The 27,544-nt window shown below is 41.0% G+C and overlaps 1 protein-coding gene across 3 annotated transcripts in view; it reads right to left on the bottom strand.

Annotated features, from left to right (window-relative positions):
* The window catches only part of LOC147167503 (A-type voltage-gated potassium channel KCND3-like), a 55,181-nt gene extending 28,463 nt beyond the window's left edge, over window positions 1-26,718 (bottom strand). For 2 of the 3 annotated variants that reach the window (XM_086087983.1, XM_086087985.1), the window contains exons 1-2: window positions 26,417-26,718; window positions 23,282-24,441 (exon numbers count right to left, since the gene is read on the bottom strand). In XM_086087983.1, coding sequence (XP_085944109.1) covers window positions 23,282-24,384 — 1,103 coding nt within the window. In that variant the 5' untranslated portion in view covers window positions 24,385-24,441; window positions 26,417-26,718. The remainder of the gene's footprint in view (window positions 1-23,281; window positions 24,442-26,416) is intronic. The other variant, XM_086087984.1, reaches the window with a different exon arrangement.
* Window positions 26,719-27,544: the final 826 nt, after the last annotated feature.

Below are 27,544 nucleotides of genomic sequence, written 5' to 3'. Positions count from 1 at the left end.
TCTTCCTAATTAAGGCATCCAAGTATTTTGTTTTCCCTGTGTTACTTCAGTAAATGTAGCCCTCTAGCTTGTGGGATGAGGGGAAAGCAAAACAGGGGATCCTATTTTCTCTCTCTCACTCTCTTTTTTGAAGATTCTGTAAATGTGATAAATATATATATATATCGGCATCATCAAAAGTAATGAGAGGAATGAGATTCATTAAAGGAAATGCGGCCTCGCACTATTCATCTGCGTTTGCGCCTGGTTACTTCATATTGGCACTTTTTAATATGTTGCCCTTTATACAAGTTTGTTTTGTGTATAAGCAACTACTGATTGTTTAAATATGCATATCCATATAGTTGGCTATGTTTTCTCCGTGCGCTGTTTGTTTGCTGGTGAGAGACGGAATGAAGAGTGCAGAATAAGCAGGATTTTGATTATATTTTGCGAATATGGATATTAGAACTTGGCTCGCATAACAGAACGGCTAAAAAAGTTGGAGGGGCCTTTGATCGAAAATTCCACAGAAAGTGGATGCTTTTCACTGATTTTATTGTTCTCTCACTCTATTTAGATTTTCCTCATTTTATTTTCATCTTACCCTTCCTATTTCCTTCCATGTTTAGCCTAATTTGGTCAAGCTTTATTTTCTGTAGATGGAGCTATTTTGGGAGTTTTTCGGCTCCGTCCCCATCTGTAGCTTCAACTTTTCTTTTTTTCTTTTTTTGAAGACTTCCTAGTCTAGACCTAACAAGACTCCCCTCAACTACTGATACGATTCAAATGTACCCTTTGACACGTGTCACCCGTATACGTATGCTTGTTTACACAGCATGCATTTTGCATGGTTGCTGCAGCTCTGGTACTCCTCATCCCATTAGTGGAGAAACCCGTCATCCGTGCAAACATATTTTTGCCCATGCATGTTTACAGCGCAGATCATTATTTCTGATGGATAGATAAAAAAAAAAAATGGAGACTCAGCTAGGCATGGAAAACATGTCTGAAATAGGTAATGCATCAGTGGATGGAAGAAGGTTTATAATAATAATAATTAAAAAAAAAGAAGAAATCTGCTGACCCTTCGCTGTTGGATGAGGTCGGCCAAGCAGACATCTCAGATCCACATCGCCAAAGTTAAGCAGTGGAATAAGAAGAGTTTAAGTTGAGACGCGCGTTCGGGTCATCCGGAGACAGTTTCCACCCGTTGGAGTCCGCCTCGCCACGCACCCGACCTTTACACCGACAACAATCCTCCCGCTGCTTCCCTCTGTAAACATCTGCTCAGCTGCGATAGGTTTTGAAATATTAGGCAGCGAGGCCTCCCTGAGCGGCCCGCCACTTGGAGAATAAATTACATCAGCCTTTTTTTTGTTTTTTCCCCCTCAGGAGCGATTGTGAGGGGAATCGGCACCGCGGGAAAACGGTTTATTTCCCGGTGTTATTTACACACCCGTTGATTACCTTTGCTTGTATTGGTTCTCTCTACATCACGCCGACTGTGATCTCTCAAGGCAAGTTGAAATGAATGAGCACGCGTTGCTCACCTCCCTGTGATTTTACCCATTAAATCGTATTTTTAAAAACATTCAAGTCATGCCTCAAGTTTAAAAGCATGATATCGTTCAACCTATGACGGTATCAATTCTGAGCTTGGACTGGAGTTTCATTTATCTTTCAATACCCTATCCAGAGAAATCACGAAAAGGATTACTGGTTGGCTTCCAGTGTTAATTTGAACAAGAAATGTTAATTTGACTCAAATGAATTGTTTAAAAGTTTTAGTCATAATTTAGCCATCTGAGTTTTAATCCAATTTTAGTCGACAAAAATAAAGAGCAATTTTAGTTTTTCTTCGGCATGCATTTAAACTTTTATACAGAAAATTATAACACACTTCTTTGTAACTGTAGTTTAACACGCAAGACAAATTTAACACAATGGTTTCTTTATTCAACTTAATTTCAATGAGACATGTTTTGAATTGCTGATTTATGCTGTCTTAAAACTTAGTTTTCACCTAAATCAAAAAAAGCACAATTGCCTGAGATTAATTTTACAGCTGCACAATGAATGTAAACATGTTTGAACATTAAATAAAATGCTATGAACAGTTTTTGAGTGGTTCATGTCTCCCACCCGTCCTTTTTCTGATTTTGTAAATTTTCGTCACTGCGTTGTATCCGATTTTACTTATGACAAAATTGTCCAATTTAGTTATCGCCATCATCTCAATGAATGGCTTTTATTTTAGTTTTTGTTTTATTGTCGTCTGAAAAATTTATTGACGACGAAATTAGCACTGACGTCTTCACTAGTTCAACTACAACTAAAGAAACACCTTTAGCTGCCAATTTTCCAGGACAATTAAGAATCTTACGCAGGGTACAAAAAATAAAATAGGGTAGAACAGTAGGGTCGAATTTTTGTATTTTAACATTTTCCCTCCCATCCCATCAAAGTCAGCAAAGGGTTGATTTTTGGATGTCACGTTTTCTAAACAGATCAGGGAAGAAAGAAAAAAAAAATACTTAGAACAAATCCCACTCCACGGGATAATCTTATAGAAACACCAAAATAATTGGGGCTTTGCTGACTTTGATCGGAAGTGAAATAAAATTTGACAAAATTATCTGTATGTGAATAGTCTGTGTACTAACATGGAAGTTTAGTAAAATGTCAATCCGTAATACTTATTTCTAACAGAAATTCAATTTTTGTGATAGGATAGGATACTTGTATTTATTATTGTAGGCTACTGCAACAAACATTAACACTGTGCTTGAATGTAGGAAAATAAAAGTGTTATGTGTGATGATTACATTCGAAAGTATTGAAAGATATTGAATACAAATCTTACTCAAATAAATGTTCAAAAAACAACATTGCCTAAATATTAAAGAACCTTAAAATAAGGGTGGTATTGGCACCTGGTACTTACTCGCCAATCAATACCAATCAAGTGTTGCATTTTTTAGAAAGATGCATGTTAAAATAGCATTTTAAAAAACGGATACTTACTTATTTGGTCTGTAACATGTCAGAGCATTACATATGCAAAAATGTTGATCGCTGTTTTCCAAAATAAAAGCAGATGTTTGCAAATGTGCAAATTATGAGATTGTGATCATTTAAAATTAAACACAATATTCAAACGATTAATGGAGCATCAAAAATAATTATAAATGAATTTGGCAGTTGACTCGTTGTCAAGCAACCAAATAATCGTTGCACAGAATCGAATCGAACCGAATCGTAATCCTACCGAATCGTTCCATTTTTAAATCGAACCGTCCTTGCATCGGATGGCACCGCATGTATCCAGATGCGTATCGAATCGTCTTGATTGGAGAGATTTACACCCTGAGTAAATACTTTTTTATGCACATAGCAACTGTCAGGTAATAACATTGCCTCATTTTAGCGTCCGTACAACAACTGACAAATGCACCTGTCATTGGTGGAAAACAAAGCCGGGGCAAAAAGCATATCAATAAAAGTCATTAATCCTGGTTCTCCACTGAAATAACTCTGTCAACCTTTGCCATTCGCCTATAGAGCAGCCGTCCTGCAATTTACACATCACCTTTGTTTCGCTGTCTTTGGGCGTCATCGCCGTTGGACTGAAGACTTTGTTTACCACAATCACAACAGAGTCCGCAAATTACTTTCAGCCACTTTAAGCGTGCCTCGTTCTCCACTGGTTTGTTCCCCCCCACAAAAAAAGTCTCTAGTGGCTACAGAGGACACACCTTGAATAAGTTATTCTTTTGCAGCAAAAATCAATGTCAGGACACAATGTACAGAGGAGGTAGAAGTCACTGTGGATTCCTTTTGCGTTCTCTTTTTCTTCACTTGCTTAGCTCTGCTTCACCTTTTCTTATAAGAAGAACTTTGTGGGGGTGTTATTTTTTTTATTTATTTTTTTGGTACTATCTACTCTTTGTGCTCCCCCTCTAACGGGTCTGGCCTTGATGTGGTGAGGGGGCTTGTGCGTTCCAATGACCCTGGAGAGCGTTACGGTCGAGAGCTAGCTCCTGGTAGGGTCATCCCAGGCGGGCCGGTCTCCAGGGTAGGTTCCAGACAAACCAAGACCCCAGCATGTCGGTATGCTGTGAGGTGGCAGCCCCACCAACCGACTATTCTGCGGAGGGCTAACAACCCACCCAGGAGAAAACTCTTTTGTTACGATTATTAGATAACTAGGGTGACCAAACGTCCTCTTTTGGGTGGACAGCCCACTTTATTATGTCCTGTTCGAGCGTCCACAATTTCAAGGCCGGGGCAAGTGGTATATGGTCACCCTAGGATAACATAGAGCTAACGTTAATAATGTTGATTAGTTTTGCCAATCTTGCAACTTGATTTAACTCAACATACTAATTTGAACTTTTTAAATCCATTCCGTCAGTCGGTTCATCTTGCCCCCAAAAATAACGAACTCCACAATCAAGCTCGCCTTTCCCTATTATGTTTTTTTTTTTTTGAGTACTTCATGAGCTTAGGGTCGCAAAATGCAGTCAGCTTTTGAAGTTGGACCTTTTCTACAGAAAATACAGTAACCCTCACCCAAGCAATTACATTTCATGCAGGTACTGTAGCTACAGTTGTCTTGACCTCCAAGTGCTCCAACCTTCGAGTTTTCCAAGTTAGAAGCAAACTTTAGATACGCCGCTGCTTACTAGATTCTCACACTCCTTTTTTTATGAAGAGAATAAATATTATAATTGTCTTTGAGGCCTTAGGTGAAGGCAGCACTTACTGGTACGCGGCGGTTCTTTGCAGAAATGGCGGCATTGTGTGCTTGCGCGCATGTGCCGAGGCGCAGCAATCAGTCCCAGCGGTCGAGGACGATCGCGCATTGAAACTTGGCCACATTGAATTCTTGGTGTTCATGGACGCCTCAGGGGGCAGCGCCGAACACTGAATTCGACTAAGTCATCTGGCACGAGCCTCCGCGCGGAGGCACGATAGCATATGAAAGACTAGAACAACGTGAACAGATGGGCTTTTTTGGCGGCAGCTCTTTAGGCAATGCCATCGAGGCTCCCGGTTTTATGTTTCATGATCACTGCTTTGGGTGGGTTTGTTCTGTCTGTGGTGCGCGGCTGTTTAAATTTTGTTGAACACCTGCGGTGTCACGGACAACTCCATTATTTCTAATTAAAGGTTAGGCAGCCGAGAGTTCAGGCATTTTCACAGACGTTCAATGGCAATCAATTGGATTTTATTGGAATGAACTCACTCAGGGAACTTATTCTAACTTTGCAATGTAAGATTTTAATCCTATTCAATTTGCATTGTAAGACTTGTTTTTGCTTTGGTAAACTGTGGCATGCAAACTTATCCAGTTCTTGCAGTGAGTTGAACCAACATGTCGGCGTGGCGACTTTACCGCTCCGCAATGTTGTTTCTGGTTGGAAGTCGATTAATCGCCAGTCACATTTTGGCATTAACAACAGGTGCGCCTCACTTAAATCAACAGCGGTGCTTCAAAGTGTGTAATATTTGACTTAAATGAGATTGGTAGCGCAGCTACTTGCAAAATATGTACCGTACTCTAAGCTTTAATAATTGCATGGCCAACTGAAAAGGCACCCGCTAATGCTAGCCTTGAATCGTCATGTCAGTCGTCAACAAAATCACCAAACTGCCACACAGCGAAAAGACAGACAATAAACCGTTCTGCTTTAAATGACGGGACTAAGACAAGTGGCGGTCAATCAATATCCTCATTATTGCAAAAACGACTTATTAACAGGGCCGAACAATCAAATTCTCCTAGAAAGCTTCGTAAGCCCCGGCACAAGAACGCATGTTCAATTACCGCTGTATTTGCTCTTTTACATGAGATTTTTTTTCATGGAATGTCGGTTCATCAGTGAAATGTGTCGTTTGTTTTCCCCGTTGTCGATCAAAGTCGTTAGTCGAATGCCCTTTTCCAATTGCTATATTTTTCTCCTAGTTACGCTTCTTTTCTATGATGTGTGATAATCATCATTGCTCCAGACGCACTTAACCTGCAGCACGCATCTTCATAATGACACGGGTCTACAAGTGTATCTTTATTTTCTTCCCGAGTGCTGAGTTGAGATAAAGCAAACACGGGTCCATTGATTTTCCGCAAAGACATAAACATTCCCCGAGGTCTATTTCCAGCTCGTACAAATTAGTTTGCTATCTTCCGCCAATAAACGCTGCATATTGTTCACCTTAAATACCCTCCCGAGATGATTGGCCATTTCATCATAAATATTGCGCGCGTTACAATATTTTCATTTCATGCGATGCAAATGCAAATTAATTACCGGTGTAAAAATACTTTTAGGTTCTTCTTCAAATTTGGCAACATTTTTGATACTAGTGAACATTGTCAAAGAAACCCATTGATTGCCCAAGAGAGCCGAGTTGGCTGAGTTCAAAGGTAAAATCAATACATGTTCCTTTTCAGCAAAAAATTCAGGGACGACCGATCAAAGTCAACGCAAGAACAGCACTGATTTGAATGAATATCTGACCCAAGATGGCCGATGTTTAATGCCAGATTGTTCTGTGCATCTCAGCAGATTGTAGGCCCAATTGCCGAGCAATCTTCGTCCATATTTAAGGAATTAATTTGCATAACATATACAAGAACCACAGTGATTTTGATTGATATAGGTGAGGTAGCTGGGGGGCCTTTTTGAGAATGTTATTTTCATACAATATTTGTCAATATTTTCAGGTTTTCTTATAGTCTAAAACAGTGGTTCTTCCAGCGCCCTCTTGTTGTACACCAGAGAATTACTTAATCAAACATTCAAATTATGCATAATGCTAGAATAGCATACCTTTTTTTTTTTATCAAGTAGAGTCACATTTGTTAAATTCAGTTTATTTGTATTTCACTTTAACGTATCCCACTGAGCGGCGAACGTTTGCGAGGCTTGATTTCAGGTTCATTCAATATCGCAAACAACCTATGAACGAACCCTGACGATTTGAATGTTGGTCATCATGTTGGCCAAGGTGTTAAAAGTTTGAGAAAGCAAAAACTCTAGGCCCTACGGATCGAAACAGAATCACATGACGCAAGTAGCTGGAGACCCTTTTACAATGGGAATTGGGGTTTTATTTATTTTTTATTTATTTTATTTTATTTTATTTTTTTCTTCTTTTTATTTATTTTATTTTTTTCCGGAGAGCTCAGTTCATTCTGTAATTTTACCGATTTGACATGTCATCATCATTGCTCTCTTTTTTTAATGTTGTATGTGGGTGTGTATGTGCATGTGCGTGTGCATGTATTAGTTCACCTAAAACCTATTAAAAAATCCCATACCGCTCACCTAAACCGAACACTTCCGAATCCAGTCAGTCGTGAGGCCGTCAGGAGACCCGAGGAAGGACCAAAGAAAAGAAAGGAAAGGGAAATCCATCACCGACCAGAATTGGGGTTTTAAGCTACGCCATGACTATTCTGTTATGGCTCTGGTTTAGCTATTTTGCAACATCTCTTTGTGAAAGAGTTTTCTTCGTCCAACTTATTTGAATATTTTACTGCTACTACAAAAGGACTCCCTCCAATAAATGCCACTCCCGTCTAATGAAGGCTTAAATGTCAAACTTATTGTGTTTCTGAACCAAGCCCGCTTTGTCCACCTGTTTGCACAGCCGATCCGTGAAGTGATGATGAGGCTTAAGCGAATAAAATGGGGAACTGATTATAAGAGTGGGCTGACAAAAAAAGAAAGCTGTGGAGGAGAGCTTGATGCGCTTGCTGATTTCATATGAATGCCGTGAAAACAGCGCCTGTATTCGAGTGGTCCTCTAAACAAGGCCGAGCCATTAGCGGCGACCACTCCATCTTTCGCAAAACAACTGCCTTGTGTTTGCGAGGCTCAGCGCTGACACTCGGCACACGTGAATGAGGGATGCGGAGGAGCTGTGTGGAAAAGATGGCCTGTAAACAACACTTGTGGGCTTGTTTGGTACACATAAGGACCATAAACTATTGTCTAGTGGCGAGTATTGAAGCGAGCACAATGAATAGCAAGCGCTCTTGTCATTCAGTCAACGAGCAATCTCGCAGTGACAAACATGCCGTTATTCAACTAGAAAATATGTTCAGTACAGTGGAGCCTAAAAACTAAAGCATAATCCAGTCTAGGATGTTAAGACCGAAGATTTGTTCTGATTTTTGCTTTTATTGACTGTACAAGGTAGAAAATTTTTAAGTATCATTTTGACCATCTTAATTTAGCTAGCTAGCTAAGCTAGCTTAGCTAGATAGATGGATAGATGGATAGATGGATAGATGGATAGATGGATAGATAGATAGATAGATAGATAGATAGATAGATAGATAGATAGATAGATAGATAGATAGATAGATAGATAGATATGTATTCCTTTGTCATATAATTTCTAAAAGTGCTGTTTCAAGGTCTGTTCTTAGGCGCCAGGTGAATAATCATGTGAGTTTATCGTGGCTAACATCCTTCCATCCATTTTCTCCGCTTGTCTTAAGAGCCCCGAGTAAGCTGGAGTATAGTGTTAGAAAAACAATTTTTGTTTTCCCGTCATTTATAATTAATTCATTCATTTCAATAGCCTATCTCAGACTTTTGGTGAGAGAAGCGGGGTCTTCCCTGCACTGGTCGCCAGTCAACGGTTTACATTTATAGACGACCAATCACTCACATTCACTGTGCATGGAGTGAAGACTGTAAATTGTACATGGGTGAGAAATTAAAAACTTGTAAAGTTGTACATGAATGACGTATTTTTTCTAGCTTGATACAGTTTACCAAATCAATATCAAATGGGTTTGGACAAGGTTACCTGACGAAACACAAACATTTCCCAGGGTAAACGACAAAGAAAAGTCTTGAGTGTTTGTGACTATTGTGTCGAGGACGGTGAAATATTGCACACTGTCAAGGAGACTGAGGCGTTATGTTGCCACCTTTTTCTTCTTCTCCCTCTAAGCAGACAATGACAGAAGAGAAAAGTCTCTCTGAGTCGTGGTTGGTCCGTCTCCATGGTGATTTCTGAAGAGCTATCTCCTCCAGTGATGTGTTCAGGAAAAACCTAAACACACTGCATGGTTCATGTGGTGGTTAATGAGTGATGGGGTCATTAAGCTGTTAATGTTGAAGAATTACCTCCATTGCCATCGAAGGTCAAGCACTTATTTTGATGAAGTACATATGTTTCATGTTTTAGTGCTGTTATACATCCTTAATGAATGTATACATTAAATATTGGTTGGAATCAGAAATAAAATTAAAAAAAAAATCCCAATTGCTTGTAAATATATTGTACCTTGAGATCCAATGTTGGAATTAAGGGTGAGCCGAAAAGGTGCTATATATATATATATTATTTTTATTTTTTTTTACATTTTCGACTTGCTGTTCTCTAAAAAAAAGAGCTGGACAACAACATTCACAACAGGTGTTTAATCCGTGAATCGAGCAATATATTTCCTTGTTCATTTCAAATTAGTGTTTAAAAGACCAAGACGATACCTAACAAATAATCAACAGTTCAACTGAAAAAGTTGTATTTATATTGCATTTTAGGTTCACCCGGAAGCGTCACGCAAAAGACAAAAATTGGTGCGCGTAATGTATTTGTACATTCGCATGTCAGTAAAATGACACTAAAAACGTTGCTTGCACCATTCAAAAAACAAAAATTTCATAATGGAAACGGAAGTAACTGATTGCTGATACAACTCTGTGCCTTATTAACTAGGACACTCTCTCAGCGAGCACAGCCTGGGCATTTCCATTGAAAAGTGGCCACAGGGGAGTTTTAACAGAGAGGACAGATGGACATATTAAGGATCATAAATTTCCAACTAAAGACTACAAAACCAATCAAACCTTTTTAATTAGAGTCCCGGTAATGGCGCTCATGATCACAAAGAGCCATTTCCCTGACAAACTTGAACATTTATAGCTCTGGAGTGGTTTGCATTGAAAGAGTTGTCACTTTTGTAGTTAGTACGTGAAGCTCGCGAGCGTTACAATTCCTATTTATCCATTTCCTATCGCATTTGTCCTCATTAGGTTCGCCAGTGAGCTGGAGACGGTCCCAGATGACTTGATCTGGCCACCGAACCCATCGCTGTACAAATTAAAATATTGAAATGAATACTTCCTGTAACCTTGACACTGCCAACTCTTCTAGTGGGAAAAGTTAATAGATAATCAAATTCCAGTTCAACGTTCATTGCATGTTTTGCTCCTGTGAGATGCTCAGCTCAAGGTAAATCGTTTCAATCTCCCATAACTATTAGCCAAACAGTCATTTGGATTGCAGAGTTAATGGAAGAAAAGCGTACACTGTCAAAAAAAAAAAAGAGGAAAAAAGATCAGCCTGAATGCACTCACTGACAATTTGGTGTTATGAAGCGTATTAAATTTATTCAGAATAAGCCAGGGGGACCTTGGTGCCTAATTAAGGGCCTAATGGGAATATTCTGAAACCACACTGGTACACAAACAAGCAGATCAAAAATACACCATAGCATCCAGAGACCAATAATACACTTAAGGGTCCTGAAATCAAAAGCCTGAGGGCGATATGGGATTATTATCTCATTGTATAAAAATGCAAACTATATAGAAATGTGGTGTGAATTTACCAGTATGTTGCATTACTCCAAAATATGCACATTTTTCAAGTAACGACGAATCTAACACGTAACTTGGAAGTCAACCTTAAACATTTCTTGATAATAATATGTTATATGTGACCTCACTAGTCTAAACATGACATTCTGATAAATATTATATTTGTGGAATATGAGTTATGAAGCAAAATCCAGCCATTTTCAGCCATCTCAGGGGGCGGCCATTTTGCCATTTGCTGTCGGCTGAAGATGACATCAATGTTGCTCAGGGCTCAGGCAATGACCAATCACAGCTCAGCTTCAGAAAACAGGTAAGCTGTGATTGATTGTTGCCTGAGCAACATTGATGTCATCTACAGTCGGCAGCAATTGGCAAAATGTGTTTTTAAAGGTATTAATTGTACATAAAAAAATATGAAGATATCAAATTAATTATAGACAACATATTAACTTTTTATTGCTGAAAACGGCAAAAAAAAGAGTCATGTATCCCTTTAAATATTGTGGCTGGCATATGACAATAGAAGAAGCAGAACAGCTAAAAATAATACAGTCAAGAAAAACACTAGAACTAGATATAATCCAAAAGCAAAATGGCCGCCACCTGAGATGGATAAAAATGGCTGGATTTTGCTGCTGAACTCATATTCCACTAACACAATATCAACCAGAATACCATATTTAGACTAGTGGGGCTGCATAGAACATATTATTGTCCCCAAAAATTGGGGTGGGGGTTGACTTCCTATTTAAATAATCAGAATAGGTAAAAAAAGAAAAAATACACAAATAGATGAATCATTAAAAAAAAAAAAAAGATATCCTATACGTCACTAGTGCAGCGTAAATAAACATGTCCCATTTTATTTGACTTTTTTGATGGTTACAATATTTGGGGTTGAGCATCCCTTTCAAGTGCATCGACAATATTTCCTAATAGGACTATTTTTGTGCCTTTATGAAGCGATAAATGGACCATGAAGTTCCAGCACATTTCGTTTAAAAGACCATCCAAATTCCAGTTTTTCCACCGCCAAACAGAGCAACGTGACATTGTGACAAGCTGATGTATTATTTCATTGTTGGCACCCAATATTACCGCCATGACACATTATCACTGTGTTGCTCATTAGAGAAGCAATCTGCCGGTCCAGGCGTGAGAATGTAAAAATGAACAGCTGTCGCGGGCTGTTGCTGTTGTCATGAATCTCGCTAATACAACAACTCTAACCTACACAACTTTTATGTTCTCTTTTTTTACGCTGAATCACTTCGCTTGTGATTGTGTTTTGCTCCACTTGGTTTTTGCCATTCCTAAACGGTGGGCATCGAGCAGAAGAAAACAAATGGCCAAGAGCGAGGCATGAATCACACTTTTTTCCCCCCCGACGTGCGCCGTTGTAAACATCTTAGCGCCGCAATGGAGAAGCAATTGGAATTCATTTGTGGTTACGAGTCTTACCTGAGGGAGATTTCGTGTCCCTCCGATGAGAATTTGGCTCCTCGTTTTCACACTCCAGACAGTTGAAACTCCCAAAATAGATTAGATAGTCGGTGAAGTGAATTCCACAGACGCAGTTTATCACGCGTCAAAAAATTGGCACTTTGAAGGCTTTTAAAAATTGCGGCAGATGACAAATGAAATGGATTGTGTCCCCGCCGGTAAAATAAGTGGCCAATCTTCACCGCAGCTGTTTGTCAAAATGTAATGATTCCCTTGTTAAAAGTAGTCTGACTCTAATCACTGCATTGACACTTCACTACAATGTTTCCCAAACTTTTTAAACCGCGCAGCTTTCAAATCACCTGACACCGATATTCTGCTGTCTAAAATTAATGAAAACAATTAAGTTAAAAAAAATATATATATATCACATCTATGGACAATTTACTCTTCAATTAAGTTAACATGGCATTTTTGGAACGTGAGAGGAAGCAGGTGTCCCTCGGGAAAACCCACACAAGCACAAGAAGAACATGCAACCTTCACACAGGAAGGCCAGACTCAAACCCGTTTCCTCAGAACTGAGAGGCAGAGAAGCTGACCACTAGGTCGGTGTGCTGCTTAATTGATTAGCTGACTGCTGACTTGTGGCAACGCAAGCGGGGTTTACCTTGGACTGATCGCCAGTCAATTGCTGGGTACAAATTGGCTTTAGATTCTAAATGAATTGATTGTAAATGTTCCACATATTTATAAACAAGTATATACCATCAATCATTTGTTGAAATTAAAATAAAACATGTAACACGGTTGTCTTGTCATATGGTATAATTCAAAATACAATTCTTGCTTTTTATCGCATCAGTGAATTATTGGATGAAAAGGCCCGTTGAGAGCTAACCATGAAAATGTCCTTATATGACCTCTGAATTTTATGGATTTAATTTTCTCTTCCTACTCAGACTGCAAGCGGAATAAAAACCTTTCACAAACAGCAGCGTGGATCCATTAGTTTTATTGTAGAAACCGGTGTTTCCATAAAAGCCCGTTAAAAGGCCTGTGTGTCAATGAATATGTGTTTTTAAATATTACTAGATGGACAACCTATAAATGCACTCCATGCGCTGAGTTAGAACAAACACTTTGCTCCTGATATGAAAATCTGCCGTCTGCGGGCGCACATTGCCAAGTCTTACTGCTCGAAAAAACAAAGCAATTTGAAATCAGCACAAGCAGTCACGCAAGCTGCTCTCTCTCCCTTCGTACTGCTCCCAATATCTTGAGTCGCGCCGTTCAAAAGCGGGACACTAAACATGATCTTATTTTCATGCATATTCTTCAACTGTTTTTGGAAAATGTATTCTGTTTCGTCAACTTCATGTGGCACATTACAGACACTTTACTCTTTACTGGAACAGTGAAACGGTTTTCAATTTGGAACACACTTGGAAAGAAGAGGTATGAACTTGATGAAATGCAAGTCCTAACGTAATAAGCCTTCTGGGTCGGGGGGGGGGGGGGGGGGTCCTACTCCAAGATGGCACAGAGTTTGGGAGTGTAGAGAAGAAAGACTTTCACATCTTTTTGATGTAGAAGAGAGATTTTTTTGTGCATTCCGTTTGATAACTACATCACTGAACATTGAGACAAACTCTCAATGTAAATACTGAACAGTTGTATTATTTACGATTGTCTGATCTGACCATTTCATAAGCAGAGCCGGGCAAGAAATCAGCGTACATCACAGGATAATCGCTCAGGATAATCTTCAAGAGTCATCCGAGAAGCGGGCCTTTGCCGTCTTTGATCGAAAGGATGGAACATGTTCAAAGAGCCAATTGTCAGTCGCCGCGCGTCTTAGGCACCGTTGTAGAATCTAATGAGAACAAATATCTAAAAGTGCTGCTGGAGGTGTATCCATGTTGCAATAGTTAGTAATGGCAGTTATAGTTTGCAGTGAGCACTGAGACAGAATTCTTCCGAGAATGAGGACGGCCTGGTCCAGGTGGTCGAGTGATCGCCTCCCAACCCAAATGTTGCCGATTTGATCCTCAGTGATTATGTCCAAGTGTCCTTGAGGAGATGTCTTTTTCTGTCTCTTTATTTTTCTAGTCTTGCCCCTTCACCTTAAACTGTATGACGACCTGTCTGTATCTTCCGCCGCAGTACGTTGAGAGTTATCAGTCGGTTTTCTACAGTATACCTCGTACCCAGTCAGACCCTTTGCCGTCTGTGTTGCGAGATAAGGGCCAAGCTGCTAAAAATAAGCCAGAAAAAAAGAGCATGTGGTGTCATTCAAGGTTCTTCTTTGTGTCCCGACGCTAACCCCTTCAGATAGGAAACTTTGCCAGGAGGCATTAAAGGCTCTTACTTCCTCACGGGCCTCTCACATTCTTTATAGCATCCATTCCGCAATGCCTCTTGTACCTGTCTTTTATCAAAGGTCCTCTCATCTATATGCTCACTTTGTCTTCCTTTGCGGATTATAACCTGAGCTCAGTTGGTTTCAACAAATGTTTCTACTTGTCAAGGTAAAACCTCAAGCACGGAGGGATCCTTAATCTTCTGAGCCAACTTCAGATTCCTTATTCACTAGGCCACTCATGTACATATATCGGCAAGACTTTGGCTTTCATATAGTTATCTACTAAGGGGCGAGATGAGAAAAAAAAAGAATGGATGGACTTTATGGTGACGCACTCACACGAAGTAGATGTACTGGAGAGAAAACAGTATTCAGCCTTCAGAGTACTCAAAGACACCTCATCAATCCAGGAAAAGAGGTTTCAACCTTCCTGACACCAAGCCAATCACCAGAACCTTAACTGCAAAAGGGCTCAAGTACTCAAAGTTGTTTCCTGTTTCTTTTTACTCTAATGAAAGATGAGCTGATTTTCCTGACTCAAGGTCCTCAATGGAGCCTCCACTAGCATCAAACCTTAAAAATAGGTACCCTGAGATCCATCTGATCCTTAAAAGGTAGTCGGGCTCCCTGTTACTAAGCCAACCCCCAAATGCTCAACCACTAAGGGACTCAGGGACACAGTGACATTTTTATTGTCACTGTCATTAAGGAGAACCCTGAATTTCTTTGACTTTAGTTCCTCAATGGAGCATCTTCTGGCGTTGATACTTAAAGGAAGGCATTGACCTTCTTCCTGCTTCAAAACCAACAGCCAAAACATCAACCACAAAGGTAGTCCAAGTTTCAAGGTTCTTATCTGAAGTCATACGCCTTACCCATCAGGCCATGTACTTGACAGCAGTTTTCAACCTTCAGGGTACTGATCTCTCACATGGATACATGAAAGGAGGGCTGGACCTTTCTGTTATCAAGCCAATCGCTAAAACCTTAACCACAAAGGGACTCAAACCTTCAGTCTTGCTATCCAAGCTCAGAAACCTTCTCCACTAGGCCATTCACTCACATGAAGTACAGCTCATTGACAGCAGCTTCTAACCTTCAGGTTACCCAAAGACCTGATCCTGTAAAGGAGGTCTGGAGCTTCCTGTTACCAAGCCAACAAAACCTCAACCACAAAGGGACACAAGTATGGGTTTTTTCTTTTCACTCCCAGAGCTGAACTTCCTAAACCGTCTCAATGGAGTCTTCTCTGGTATCCATCCTTGAAAGAAGGTCTTCACCGTCCTGTTGCTAAGCTTACAACCAAAACCTGGCCCACAAACAAACTCAAATCCTCAATGTTCGGATCCAAAGTCAGACGCCGACCCAATAGGCCAAGCAGTCACACAAAACTTGTACTTAACAGCAGCTTTCAACCTTTGGGTCTCAACCTTCCTGCTACCAAGCCAACTGCCAAACTCTAAACAACAAAAGGACTTGGCTAATCAAAGACGTCTGGATTTTCCGTGTCTTCTACTTTCCAGACCTGCTGCATTAACATACACTTATGAGTACACTTGTGAAGCTTGTGATTCACAAACTTGCTAAAGAATGCTTAGACAGATGGAAGGAGCATCAATTGAGCTTTGGTCATTTAGGTCACTTAGTGTTACAGTACCTGCAATTCTTTACAATAATTGAATTTTTTTGTGTGGAATGAAATAACGCTGGCACTGTGTTACATTACATTGCTATTATTAGAAAGCCCCATACTGACAAATTGGCTGCAAGAGCATCTTTGGCCCAATAAAGGCAGCAATATTTCCAATTTCCTACAAGCGGCACTCATTTTGACCTCAGGGTTCAACGAGGCGACAAAATCGCCCAATTATTCATGCCACTGAATTGCAACACAACCTCTGAGAAGAAAGAAACGAAGATGCTGTTGGCAGAATTTTTTATTATCATTGAAGACTCTATTTAATGGCATCCAAAGAAATACTTTTCTTGTTGTAGTAGTTGTTTGGAAATGTTACTGGAACGTCAATAGACCCCGTTTACAAAAAAAAAAGATGGTGCAGTAATGCAGTTAAGTGTTTTGCTTTTTGTTCTTTCATAGCCCAATAATATTTTAAGAGAGGAAAAGGCAATAAAAAGCTTATTATGTGTTGAAAGATTCAATTTCCCTTTTACCAGTCCAAAGCCCCTGTTGAGGGCCTCGTTGTTTACTTCCATGTTTGTTCAGCAATATCCAAAATGGCTTTGGCTCCCACCTCCTGGGAGCCAAAGGCAAGCTACATTTAAGAACAATGAGTGTCGCTCTGCCTTTCTCATCTTCCTTCTCCCGTATTCCTTTTGACGAAGGAGGTCCAATAAACGTCTGACCTCTCCCTTTTTCTGACGCTGGCCCCTGGGCCCGGTCCACTTAGTCTAATAGAGACGTCGAGGCGAACGCACACAGGGAGGCCATCTTAAAAGTCTCTCAGAAGAAAGCGGATTATATATAGCCACTGATTAAGGCAGCGATGGGAACATGACCTACATGCATGGCAACATTTTTTTTTTTCTCACTTTGCCACTACAGAACAAACCTCACGTCCAGGATCGGGACTTTACAACTGGGAGGCTCACTCTAATTATACCAACCAAGTCAGATTCCACTGCACACCTCATTAATATTTTCTCATTATTGGGTTAATCGTGTTTTCTGAGGTGTGGAAGACTCGGTCGAAAATACGCTCTCACTGTACTACCTGCCATGTGTGTATTGTCTGGATCATGTATCAAATTAGCAGATTCCAATTGAAATGCCTTTCACACTGCTCTAAAATTAGCTCATTGAGAATCATGAGGAGGAAGATCAGTCTTTTACAACCAGTGATGCCATCAAGCAGGCTATCCGTCCGACAGAAAGCCGAGCGAAACTTGCTTTTGTTCAATGCAAAGCCTTTTATCAGCCACCTGAGCTTGATTTAACACCCTGGACAGACCTAAGCCTAGTTTCCACCTTCACTTCGCCTGTCCATATCTCCCCCAGCACCGGCCCATTACCCAAGCACCGCAGACGGGGTGAGGATGCCCATAAAGACAAACAAGACCAAATTTACTATGACGGAATCTGAGAGTATGTGAGACATCAGCACATCTCGTGTCATGACAGCAGTTGTGGCAAACAGGAATATACGAAATGTTCTGTGACAGAGCTTTAAAAAAAAAAAAAAAAGTTACAGTATTAAATAATGAATGTATTTCTTGATTTAAGCAAAACAATCTGCCAATGAAGTTGACATGTTTTATGCTTTTGTTGGTTTTCTCGTTTTTACAAAATCGTTCTCCAATAGTGTAAAAGTACCGTAAAGCCGGTTACACACATAGCAATAATCGGAAGAAATTTGAGCATACCCTGCTTCCAATAAAATTCAGCAAAGGCATAATTGTTGGTTGTCTCCAAAAGTCTATCCTGAGTGATTATCCTGTGGTTTGGTGTGCGTTCATTGCACAGGTCTGCATTCCATCAGTCCTGGCAGATGCCCGGTTTGCTGACAAATGACGGGTAACTTCGAAAAGTGACAGACTAAGGACCAATCCGATGACTTCCTCTTCACCCTGCAACCTTTTGTCTCATTTATCTCTCCCCTCTCCCTTCTACTTCTTTGGGGACGCAAAGACCAAAAAAATCCCTCTAGAATTGGAAACGTACTATCGCTATCCAATCCGCTACGTCGCGACAATAGCGAGAGTTTACCAAAACACACAATTGTGCCAATTCCTGCGAAAGCATAGAACATTTAATAAAACCACTATTATTACTATGACTTTCAATACATATTAGCATACTTTACATGTCTCCTGCGTTTTGTTATTTCCTGGTATCGCCATTACTTCCGCCTGTGTTGCCGAGGGGGCGTGACTGTAGTAAAGGAGAACCGAGGGAAGTTGGGATCTATCTTCGTGAAGAGGGACCTGCAGCCCTCGTCTCTAACCCTCCCCCTACATTTTACGGAGAATTGGGAAACTCCTTTGTCCGCGTGAACGCGCATTCATAAGGGAGAGGGACCAGATGAGGGGTAAGGCACGGAATTGGGACTGGGTCTTAGTTTTTGTCTGTCACCGGAATAGTCACTAACTGGGTCAGTACCAACTCAGTTCCTGTTCTATATTTGCAATGGCAATTTCTTATGTGAATGGTCATGGTTTGGTTGAATAAGGGACGACTAGATCTCATCATCAGTCATTCACTATAATAAAAAGGACAAGGAGAAGAGTTTGCAACCACAATGTCGTTACCAGATAAGCTAACACTAAACTTAGCTTCTTCTAGTTCTCCTTCTAAAACTTCTCTTTCTTCTCATATGTATTTGTCATCCATCTGGAAGCCCTGCTGCCTCTCACAGGTCAGTCTTTGTATTACAGCAGACATCTTGTTAGGTTGAGATCATATTCGGTTTTGTTTGATGCTCTGTGTTGGTCATCTCGCATTCACTGTGCACTATAGAAGCACACACCTAACGTTTTTTTTCCCCTCGTAATGTGTGTGTGCTGCTGTGATTGACATGCAAACAGTGGCGTGTGGTTAACGTGCATGTGGAAAAGGTATATAAAAAGTGAGGTATGGAAGATTTCATATGACTCCATTCAGGGAGCTAAAATAAAAAGGTGATACCAGTAGCTTTATGTGGACTGTGAATTATTCATGAGCGTGTGCATAATAAACTGATAATCTCGACTTTGTTAGATACTGTATGGCCATGTTGCAGGCAGCAGGGAAGGGACAGACAAAAAAACGAAATGAGAATGTGTTATGGAAAGGAAAGTATGTGGTGTTCTTGCACAGTAATACAGCGTCGGTAAGGAAGGCTTTAGTCAGGATTTATTGCTTCTTCTCCATCTGCCTGTCACGAGCTCTCCAACTTTATCCAATATCTCGCTAAGTATCTCTTTAAATTGCCTCTAGCTATGGTCACATGATGTGGACCAGGACTGTCAAACAAAACCTGCTCGTTATGGGTATGACCTGACAATTGTTATTGTCCATCCATCCATTTTTTTAACCGCTTATTCCTAAATGAGTCAAATGATCTGTGAATAAATCAGTTTTATCTGGCCACTTCTCATGCCAATAATATGATTTGAAAGAGACTTGAGGAAAAAACAACCAGAGACACAAGGTGTGACTGACGTGGTGTCACTCACAGCCAGCACATCGTGTCATGATCTGTGTTTTTGTTGACTTTGTTTAGAAGAGATTTACCAGTAGTTTCGTTTCATCATTTCTACCAGTTCTCGTCAGCCCTGTTCCTTGTGTCAACCAATCAGGTCTCTCCAGCCACTCACTTTGTGTCCAGATGTACCTCATTGTCTCATCGATTTGTTTGTATATCGTTTCCTGGTTTGTTTCATTCTGTCAGTTCATAGTAGTGATCGGCATGACAGTTATTTTAAGCGAACTGAATCTTTAGAATCAGTTCATTAAAAAGAACCGTTCAAAAGATTCGTTCATCGAATCGTTCGTCTACGCACCCGGTTCGCAAAGCTCGACGGATCACTTCAGGAAGTGATCCGTTCACTCACGTTCACTGAAAAGATTCGTTGTTTTTAAACGAAACGTACGTGAACGTCACAACACTAGTTCATAGTTGATGTCATGTCAGCTTTTTCATCCTGCCTTCGGTCCGTCACTTTTTGTCACCAACCTCACCACGCAAAGCTGCTTCTTTGACATATCCACCTCCAGAAAATGAAAAATAAATGCCCATCTCCATTTGCACCCATCTATCATTTGCCAACAACGAGGCATAAGACTAGCAAACAGAAGCAGATTGAAGAGATTGACATCTGGCAGCTAGCAAAAGAATTGAATGAATTAGCAAAAATAGGTTTGGTTGATCACCTCTTATTCATTTTTAAATGACTTTTAGCTACATTAATAAATCAGTTAAACATCTAATTGATAACATCTAATGTTATAGTAACATTCCAATACAAAGCATGACATGTGACCAACATATGGTAGCTGTCTTGGCTAACATCGGCTTGTTTACAGTGCTAATGCTAGCTTAGTATAGTTAGCGCTGCTATTACTCATTCTCATACTCACATACCATTATAAAAAAATAAAAATACATGTTTGAGAATCACACTGACTTTGGCCTTGGTCAGACTGGATGGGTAGCGGAGCTTACAGAAGTGAGGCTACATTGAAAGTTTATTTATATAGGCAGTCATGTTTGTCACCTCAGTGCATAAAAAATATAGTCAAGGAATATACTGTATTGTAGTTACAATGAGTCCGTTCACAATAAATATATTGTATTGACAGATGGGCATATTGAACTCCTCCCGCGTGAGCATATGCACATGATTGGAGGGCTTGTTGTTAATTCCAAGCATCAGCCATGAATAATTTTTATTTACACCTACTGCTGTTTTTCTTTGAACAGCTTGGCTTGGGGAGATTGGTTTGAAAAAAATAAATAAAAAGACAGCAGTACAAAGTTAGCGGGGAAAAGAAGACAAGGACGTTTTAGTTATTACGATCAAAGGCGGGTGAAGAGTAGTGGGCTGCCAGCAACAGAATAATGAGAGGATATTGCTATTATCAGTTTATGTGGAGGCTGTGCTGGAACTAAGTTTAGCATTAGAAGATGAAACTGCATTAGTCCAAATAGATTCTCACCTTCAGACTATGAATACTAAAAAAAAACAGATTGTGAGACGAGTTACTTGGTATGATTTTTGTCAAATTGTCTTTCTTTATGCCTGAGCTTTGAACATGCATCCAGTATTATTTTTTCTGAGGATGTCCTTGGATGGCAATGCGGCTGATTTTTTCTTTTCCTTTTCTCTCTCTCCTCAGAACACTTGGATAGACTCTATTGTGGCTTGGACATAATGCCGTCTCACTCACAGGCATTGTTTGCGGATCACAATTGTGCATCATACTTTCAACTTGGCATTTCTCAGTTTTTTGTTTTTGTTTTTTTGTATGCATGATACCAAAGACTATGAAAAGGACCTTTCGGATGCAGAAATACATGCACAAATAGTGTGGAACAAGAAAAGTCAGGCAGTCTTCAATTGAAGAGAATCTCAAGTTCAGTTTTGGATTGCGAATTACGATTTGTATCAACCCTCACAAATTTGCGTATAAAAAGAAAATGACAACCACGTCATCCACTCTGCAGCAATGTTGATCGTGTAAGCAGTGCATGTCAGCAGGGATGTGATTTTAACGACGAAAGTTGCTAAAAAAATTAATAAAAAAATTTAAGAAAAATCAACCTGACAAATAAACTTGGCTCAGTATGGATAGCCAGTACAGTAAATCCCGGCGAATCACCCAGCCAGCTCACTTCCGTTCTGGTGAACATTTGGTTTGATCCATAAAAAAACAAGCACGAGCATCGAGTACCAGGTCTGTAAAAAGTTACAAGGTCACATCATGCTTTTCATTACGGACCAAATGAGGTGCGACGTGACAGATCATCCCGTCAGGACTGGTTGGCTTGAGTACAGCCCAGTAACGACTTGGACCTCCACCTGCTTTTGCCTCTGTGGCTTTGGAACAGTAAAGTTAGAGATGCTTAATAATGCAGTAAAAGTGAGGGTTGGCAAACTCCAGTAAACAGCAGCAACTTTTCCAGTCATTGCGCTTTGTGTTTACCCGGACTCATTGTTTATGGACATTAGAGGTTTTGACTGTATTTACAAATCCCACTCATACTCATATTGTGTGTGTGTGTGAAAGGAAGCAGCAGCAGTGGAAAATCAATTGAAAATTAAAACTGGGAAAAAAAATCCAGCTGCCTTTCCAGCTGCCTAGGTGGCTACAAATACAAGCCATTAATTATATTTCTCAATTTGCATACCAAGCGTGTCTTGAACTGCAATAGTAAAACCTACCTTTTGATATCCAACTGATGTTTAACTAAGTTAACTGGAAACATGAGATCGATATCCCAAAATCAAATTGGAAGGACACACTTCATTAGGTTACACCCGCACAAGCTAATGAGGTCCATTTAAAAGATTTATGGCAAAAACTGCCTTTAAAATAATAATATTGTATTGACTCTCATTAAAAGAAAGGGTAGGGACTCATCACTCATTCACTTTGCTGCACAAACTTTCGCAGCACGTTCCCGCTCGCCCCGCGGGTCACGGCCGCGGAGCTCGGCGAGCTTGTGAAATATTAAGCATGTTGAATCATAATAAATGTGACAGAAGAAGCCTCCCGGGACTCTTTGCCTTCGGGCTCAAAACATAGTGCTGTGGACTTTATGGCGCCTTTAAATCAATTGCTCACAAAGCAGTTGTTATTTTCTTACACTGAACACCGCGGCCGTGAATATGTTCCTTGTGGGAGGTCACAGGTTGGTATGAACCACAATAAAAAAACAACCACTCATATTTCATTAGTCTGTAATAGTGTGTATTAAATTGGCTGGTATTATTTATTTATTTATTTTGACGGTGTAAGAAAGTTTGATTGCGACGTATACATTTACTAGTTGTCAATTTGAGGTGTAACTGCATGACTGCATTGACAAACACTTTGAAATGAAACTGAATGTGCTCAGGGGCCTATTTGTGGACGAGGTTTAATTTATTTTTGAAATGATATTTATTATTTTTCATTTGTATTGATAATAATAACAATAATAACTAGAGCTGCAGCCCGGGCCACTTTGGGGTACTGACACATTGGATTTTCTATTTTGTATTTTTTTGCAGTAAAATGCAACCTTGTGGAAAGGGCGGTAACTACCACAGAATCCTGTTCATCAAAACCGTCCCCTAGACGTGGTGGTGGTTGGAGAGTGCCCATCTGTGGCCAAGTAGCTCCACTACAGCTCTACGTGAGAATGTCATTTCAATGACTTACCCCAGTGTGGTCATGGTGACGATGGTGTACCAGAAGGACGCCGGAATGCTGGTGAACTTGCTGGAGCTGGAGCCTTTCTCGGCGTAGAACATAACCGTGGCGAAGATGATGATGGCCATGGTGAGCGAAAAGAGCAGGAAGCCCAGCTCCGAGGCGCAGCTCTTGAGCGTGTAGCCCAGGATGCGCAGACCCTGCGAGTGGCGCGAGAACTTGAAGATGCGAAAGACACGGAAGACTCGCAGCGTGACGAAGGCGCCGCTCACGTCCTCGTTGTCGGTCATCACCAGGCCGATGTAGTACGGCAGGATGGCCACCACGTCGATGATGCTCATCACCGAGCGCATGAAGCGGTAGCGGCTCGGCGCGGCGAACAAGCGCAACAGGTACTCCACCGTGAAGATCATGACGCAGGCCGTGTCCATGCAGAAGAACGCCACCGTGTAGCGTTCGCCGCACGGCATGTCTTTCTGGGTGGCGGTGGAGCCGCACGGCACCGTCTCCACCACGTTAGTGATGACAGAGATGGCGATGAAGAAGCCGGTGACGTAGTAGAACACCAGCGCCATAGTGGAGGTATGAGGGTTCTCAAATGCTCGCCACATGGTCTCTCTGAAGTTCATATGGGGCAGCTTGACATCCTTGTTCTCTTCCTGGTCGTCTTGAAGTCGCTCCAGGTTCTCCCGCTTCCGATCCTTGTACTCTTCGTAGCAGCAGTCGCCGATGATCTCCGGGATGATGCCAAAGAAAATCAGCTCCTCGTCGTAGGCCGAGATGCACTCGTGCCGCGGGTAGTGCAGCTTCCCGGTACGGTAGAAGTTTAGGATGCTCCGGAAGGCTTCCGGGTCTCGGTCAAAGAAGTACTCCTTTGTTTCCTCGTCGTAGAAGTAGTCCTTTTCCGAGCTGCCCAGCAGGGTATCCGGGTACCTGTCCAGAGTGGTCCTCCAGGTTTGGAATCGACGGCCACTGACGTTGAGGACAATGAGTTCGTCTTGCCGGCGACGGTGGTCTCGTGGCGCCACCGGCATGGGGCAGCTGGCGACAGGCATCCAGCCGATGGCGGCCGCCCGGGCGAAGGGGAGCCAGGCTGCCACTCCCGTAGCCATGGCGAGTCTTGGAAGAAGCGCTCCTCACCTTCAGGCTTCCTCGAAATCAGCTGACATCTTCAGGATGAGGGTGGGGGGGATAAAACGGCATTAGAAGCAGCATAGTAGAGAAATGATATTGTGTTTTTACCACTATATGTAGAGCCAGTACAGTAAAGCCCCGCTCGTCGAGGGTGACGGAGTGAGGCTTGTTGTGAATAGTGAAAAACCGCAAGTAATTGGAATCACTTCAGCAGCATGACAAGGCTTTTGGCGCCATCTTTTGGCAGCGTAGGGCTATTAGACGGGAGTTTGAAACCATCTTGTAGCATCCCTTATCACTCCCCCCCATTCTCCTGTGCTTCATGTTCCTGATTAGGCCAGCGGAGGCCGTCTCCATGGCAATGAGATAATATGTTTTGGCGTGGCAGCTGGGACATTTTACATGACATGATTCCACACAATGCATACACATCGCTTTCGTTGGCTTTAACACACCTTCCTTTTCCCAGTGACGGCGGTGTCTGGGTTGTCATGACATCTGCCCTCTGCCCCCCCCCCCCCCCCCAAATGTGCAAGTCCTAGAGTTCTGTTGTAATGTCGGTCATTATGTGGCTGTTTGTACTGTTTTTTTTTCCAGGTTCATGCTGTGCTCCCCCTTTAAAAGAGCAGAAGTTGAGCCTTAACCCCCAGCACCCTTCCTTATGTTATCGTTTCTCATCTAAGAAATTCGGGGCGCTCATAGCGGTCCGGCAAGCTTCCCGTTCTGTCTCCCTCTGTTGGTTATTGTTCAGTTTTATGTTTCTTGGAAGGGTTGTGACTGTGAAGACAAATTCCTTGTGTGTTTTACATGGCCAATAAAGCTGATTCTGATTGTGCAAAGCATAAGATCAGTGAATACGCATTTTTTTTTTTTTTTTTTTTTTAGCAAATATGGAACTAACAAAAATCTGAAAATAGAGGCATTCACAAAAATCCAGAATACAAATGTTTGTCCGTTTTCAGGAGAGCATTGTGCTTTCTTTTGAAATAGATTTGCATCCGTGGATTTCCATCCATTTCTGATATCACTTTTCTTCATTAGGGTCGCAGGCGAGCTGGAGTCTATCCCAGCTGACTTTTGGCAAGAGAAGCAGGGTTCACTCTGGACTGTTTGCCAGCCAATTGCAGGGCTTATAAAGGCAAACAACTACTTATAGTCACATTCGCACCTATGGAGAATTTAGAGGCTTCAATTAACCTAACATGTTTAAGGAATGTGGCAGAGAACCGTAGTACGAGAAGTATAGCCAAACGGGGAGAGACATGCAAGGATGGTCGGAGCTACTTGTAGCCCTTTGAGATCTTGCGATGTAAAAGGCATCATAAATAAAATCCATTATTATTTATTAATATAGCTGAGATTCAAACCCAGAACCTCTCCACTGTGAGACAGATGTGCTCATCACTGCATCCACTGTATGTGCTGCGGCTGCCTTATTTGATTACACATTCATCATTTTGGATAATGTTTGTCCTTCTTAGTATCACCCTGGACAGGTCAAATATACTGTAGATAAACAACCATTCACATTCACACCTATGATCAATTACAGTCTTTTGTGAGAACCTCTTGACTGTGAGGGAGACGTTCGAACCATGATCCATGCTGCTCCATCTGGGTTGGATGAACCAACATTTTTATTTACAAGCATAATGGAGAACAGGCTAACTCCATATACAGTTGGAAGGACTGAGATTTGAAACCAGAACCTCTTTACTGTGAGGCAGATGTGCTAACCACTATACACTAACGTGCTGCCACTTAAAAATAATAATAACAATAATAAATTAAAATGTTCATCTTCATCTGTTGAGTAATAAGGGTTTCAACCCGTTGAAGTCTGATCTAAATTCAGATTTTTTTAAAGCATAAATCATTAGATTTTGATAATTTATTGGAGGGGGAAAAAGTAAATGAGAGCACATTTTTTATCAATTTCTTTGTTGCCAATATGTAAAGTTTCCCATCACCTTAACGCGTTCGGAGTCACAAAGAAAGCAATTATCTCACCGTCAAAAAAGTGGGTGGGAGTCAAATCCGAGCTGAGATGGCGGCCCATCCAGCGGGAAGAAGCGGCGAGCAACACCTCTCCTCTGCCGGCGGATCGACAGCCTCCTGCGCCGATGGAGGAGCCGAGCGCATTCAGCTGCTGGATGGATGGAGAGAGAGAGAGAGAGAGAGAGAGAGAGACGACCAGAGTCTGTCCGGCGGGGAGGGCAGGATTGCTGCACCCGTCCTACATCCTGACTTCTTGATTTTTGTTTTAAGCATCGATGATTGCAAAGTGAAGAGCACGTTGCGCTTTTGTGAAGTGTGCCCGGCCAAAGTGAAAGTGTGAGCGCTTCTCTGGATGCCTGATGGTGTCATCAGCTCTCCTCCTCCTCACGACTCAGTCCCGTGTGGCACAAATTACGCTGTCACATTTGATACATTCAACAAGTACCTCTACGACAGAACGGGTTTATACCACTTCTACTCCACCAAGGAGTTTATTTTTAATTTTTATTTTTTTTTACGTGTTATAAGATGTGATTTGAAGTGCAGTTCAGGTACGTTTGCGTTTTGGGCGCAATTTTGATAGACAACTAAAGTAGGTCATAAAAGCCTGATTCTTCCGGATTCAATCAAATAAATATGACCAAAGCAACAAAGTAGAATGTGGCATGCTAAGAAACACAAATTAAGTTGAATCATTTTAATGTACATTTTCTTTAAAAAAGGACCAAAAGAGTCATTTGTCCTCTTTTTCAAAACCTTGAACAAATTTCTCTTATCAATCAAGGAAATGTGTTGTTTTTGTGCTTGGGGGGAAAAAAAGTGTGAAGTCAAAAATTAAGTAAAGTTTCAAATTAATATAGCACTACAAACAAGGGACGTGTTTTTTTTCTTCCTTTATTTAATAACCTCATTAAATAACTGGTTAATTGATGTAATCACATACTCAAAACAAAACAAAAAACTACCAATCTAGTAGGTTAAGCTCATATTGGCTTGATTAACCAATAGATTGGTCAGACATTGACCATTCCGGCTGGTTTCGGGCATACCATTTTTTTTAGTTAGCCAAACAACCAATGAAATTGGTTGCAATAGAAAGTAGGTCTAGCTAGATGACTTGGAAATATATTTATTGTATCA

The sequence above is a fragment of the Leptonotus elevatus genome, chromosome 10 (assembly GCF_054856555.1).
Source record: "Leptonotus elevatus isolate MCC_2025b chromosome 10, RoL_Lele_1.0, whole genome shotgun sequence".
NCBI classification, from domain to species: domain Eukaryota; kingdom Metazoa; phylum Chordata; class Actinopteri; order Syngnathiformes; family Syngnathidae; genus Leptonotus; species Leptonotus elevatus.
The sequence above is the reverse complement of the archived record's forward strand: the minus strand, read 5'-3'. Positions and strand labels throughout refer to the sequence as shown.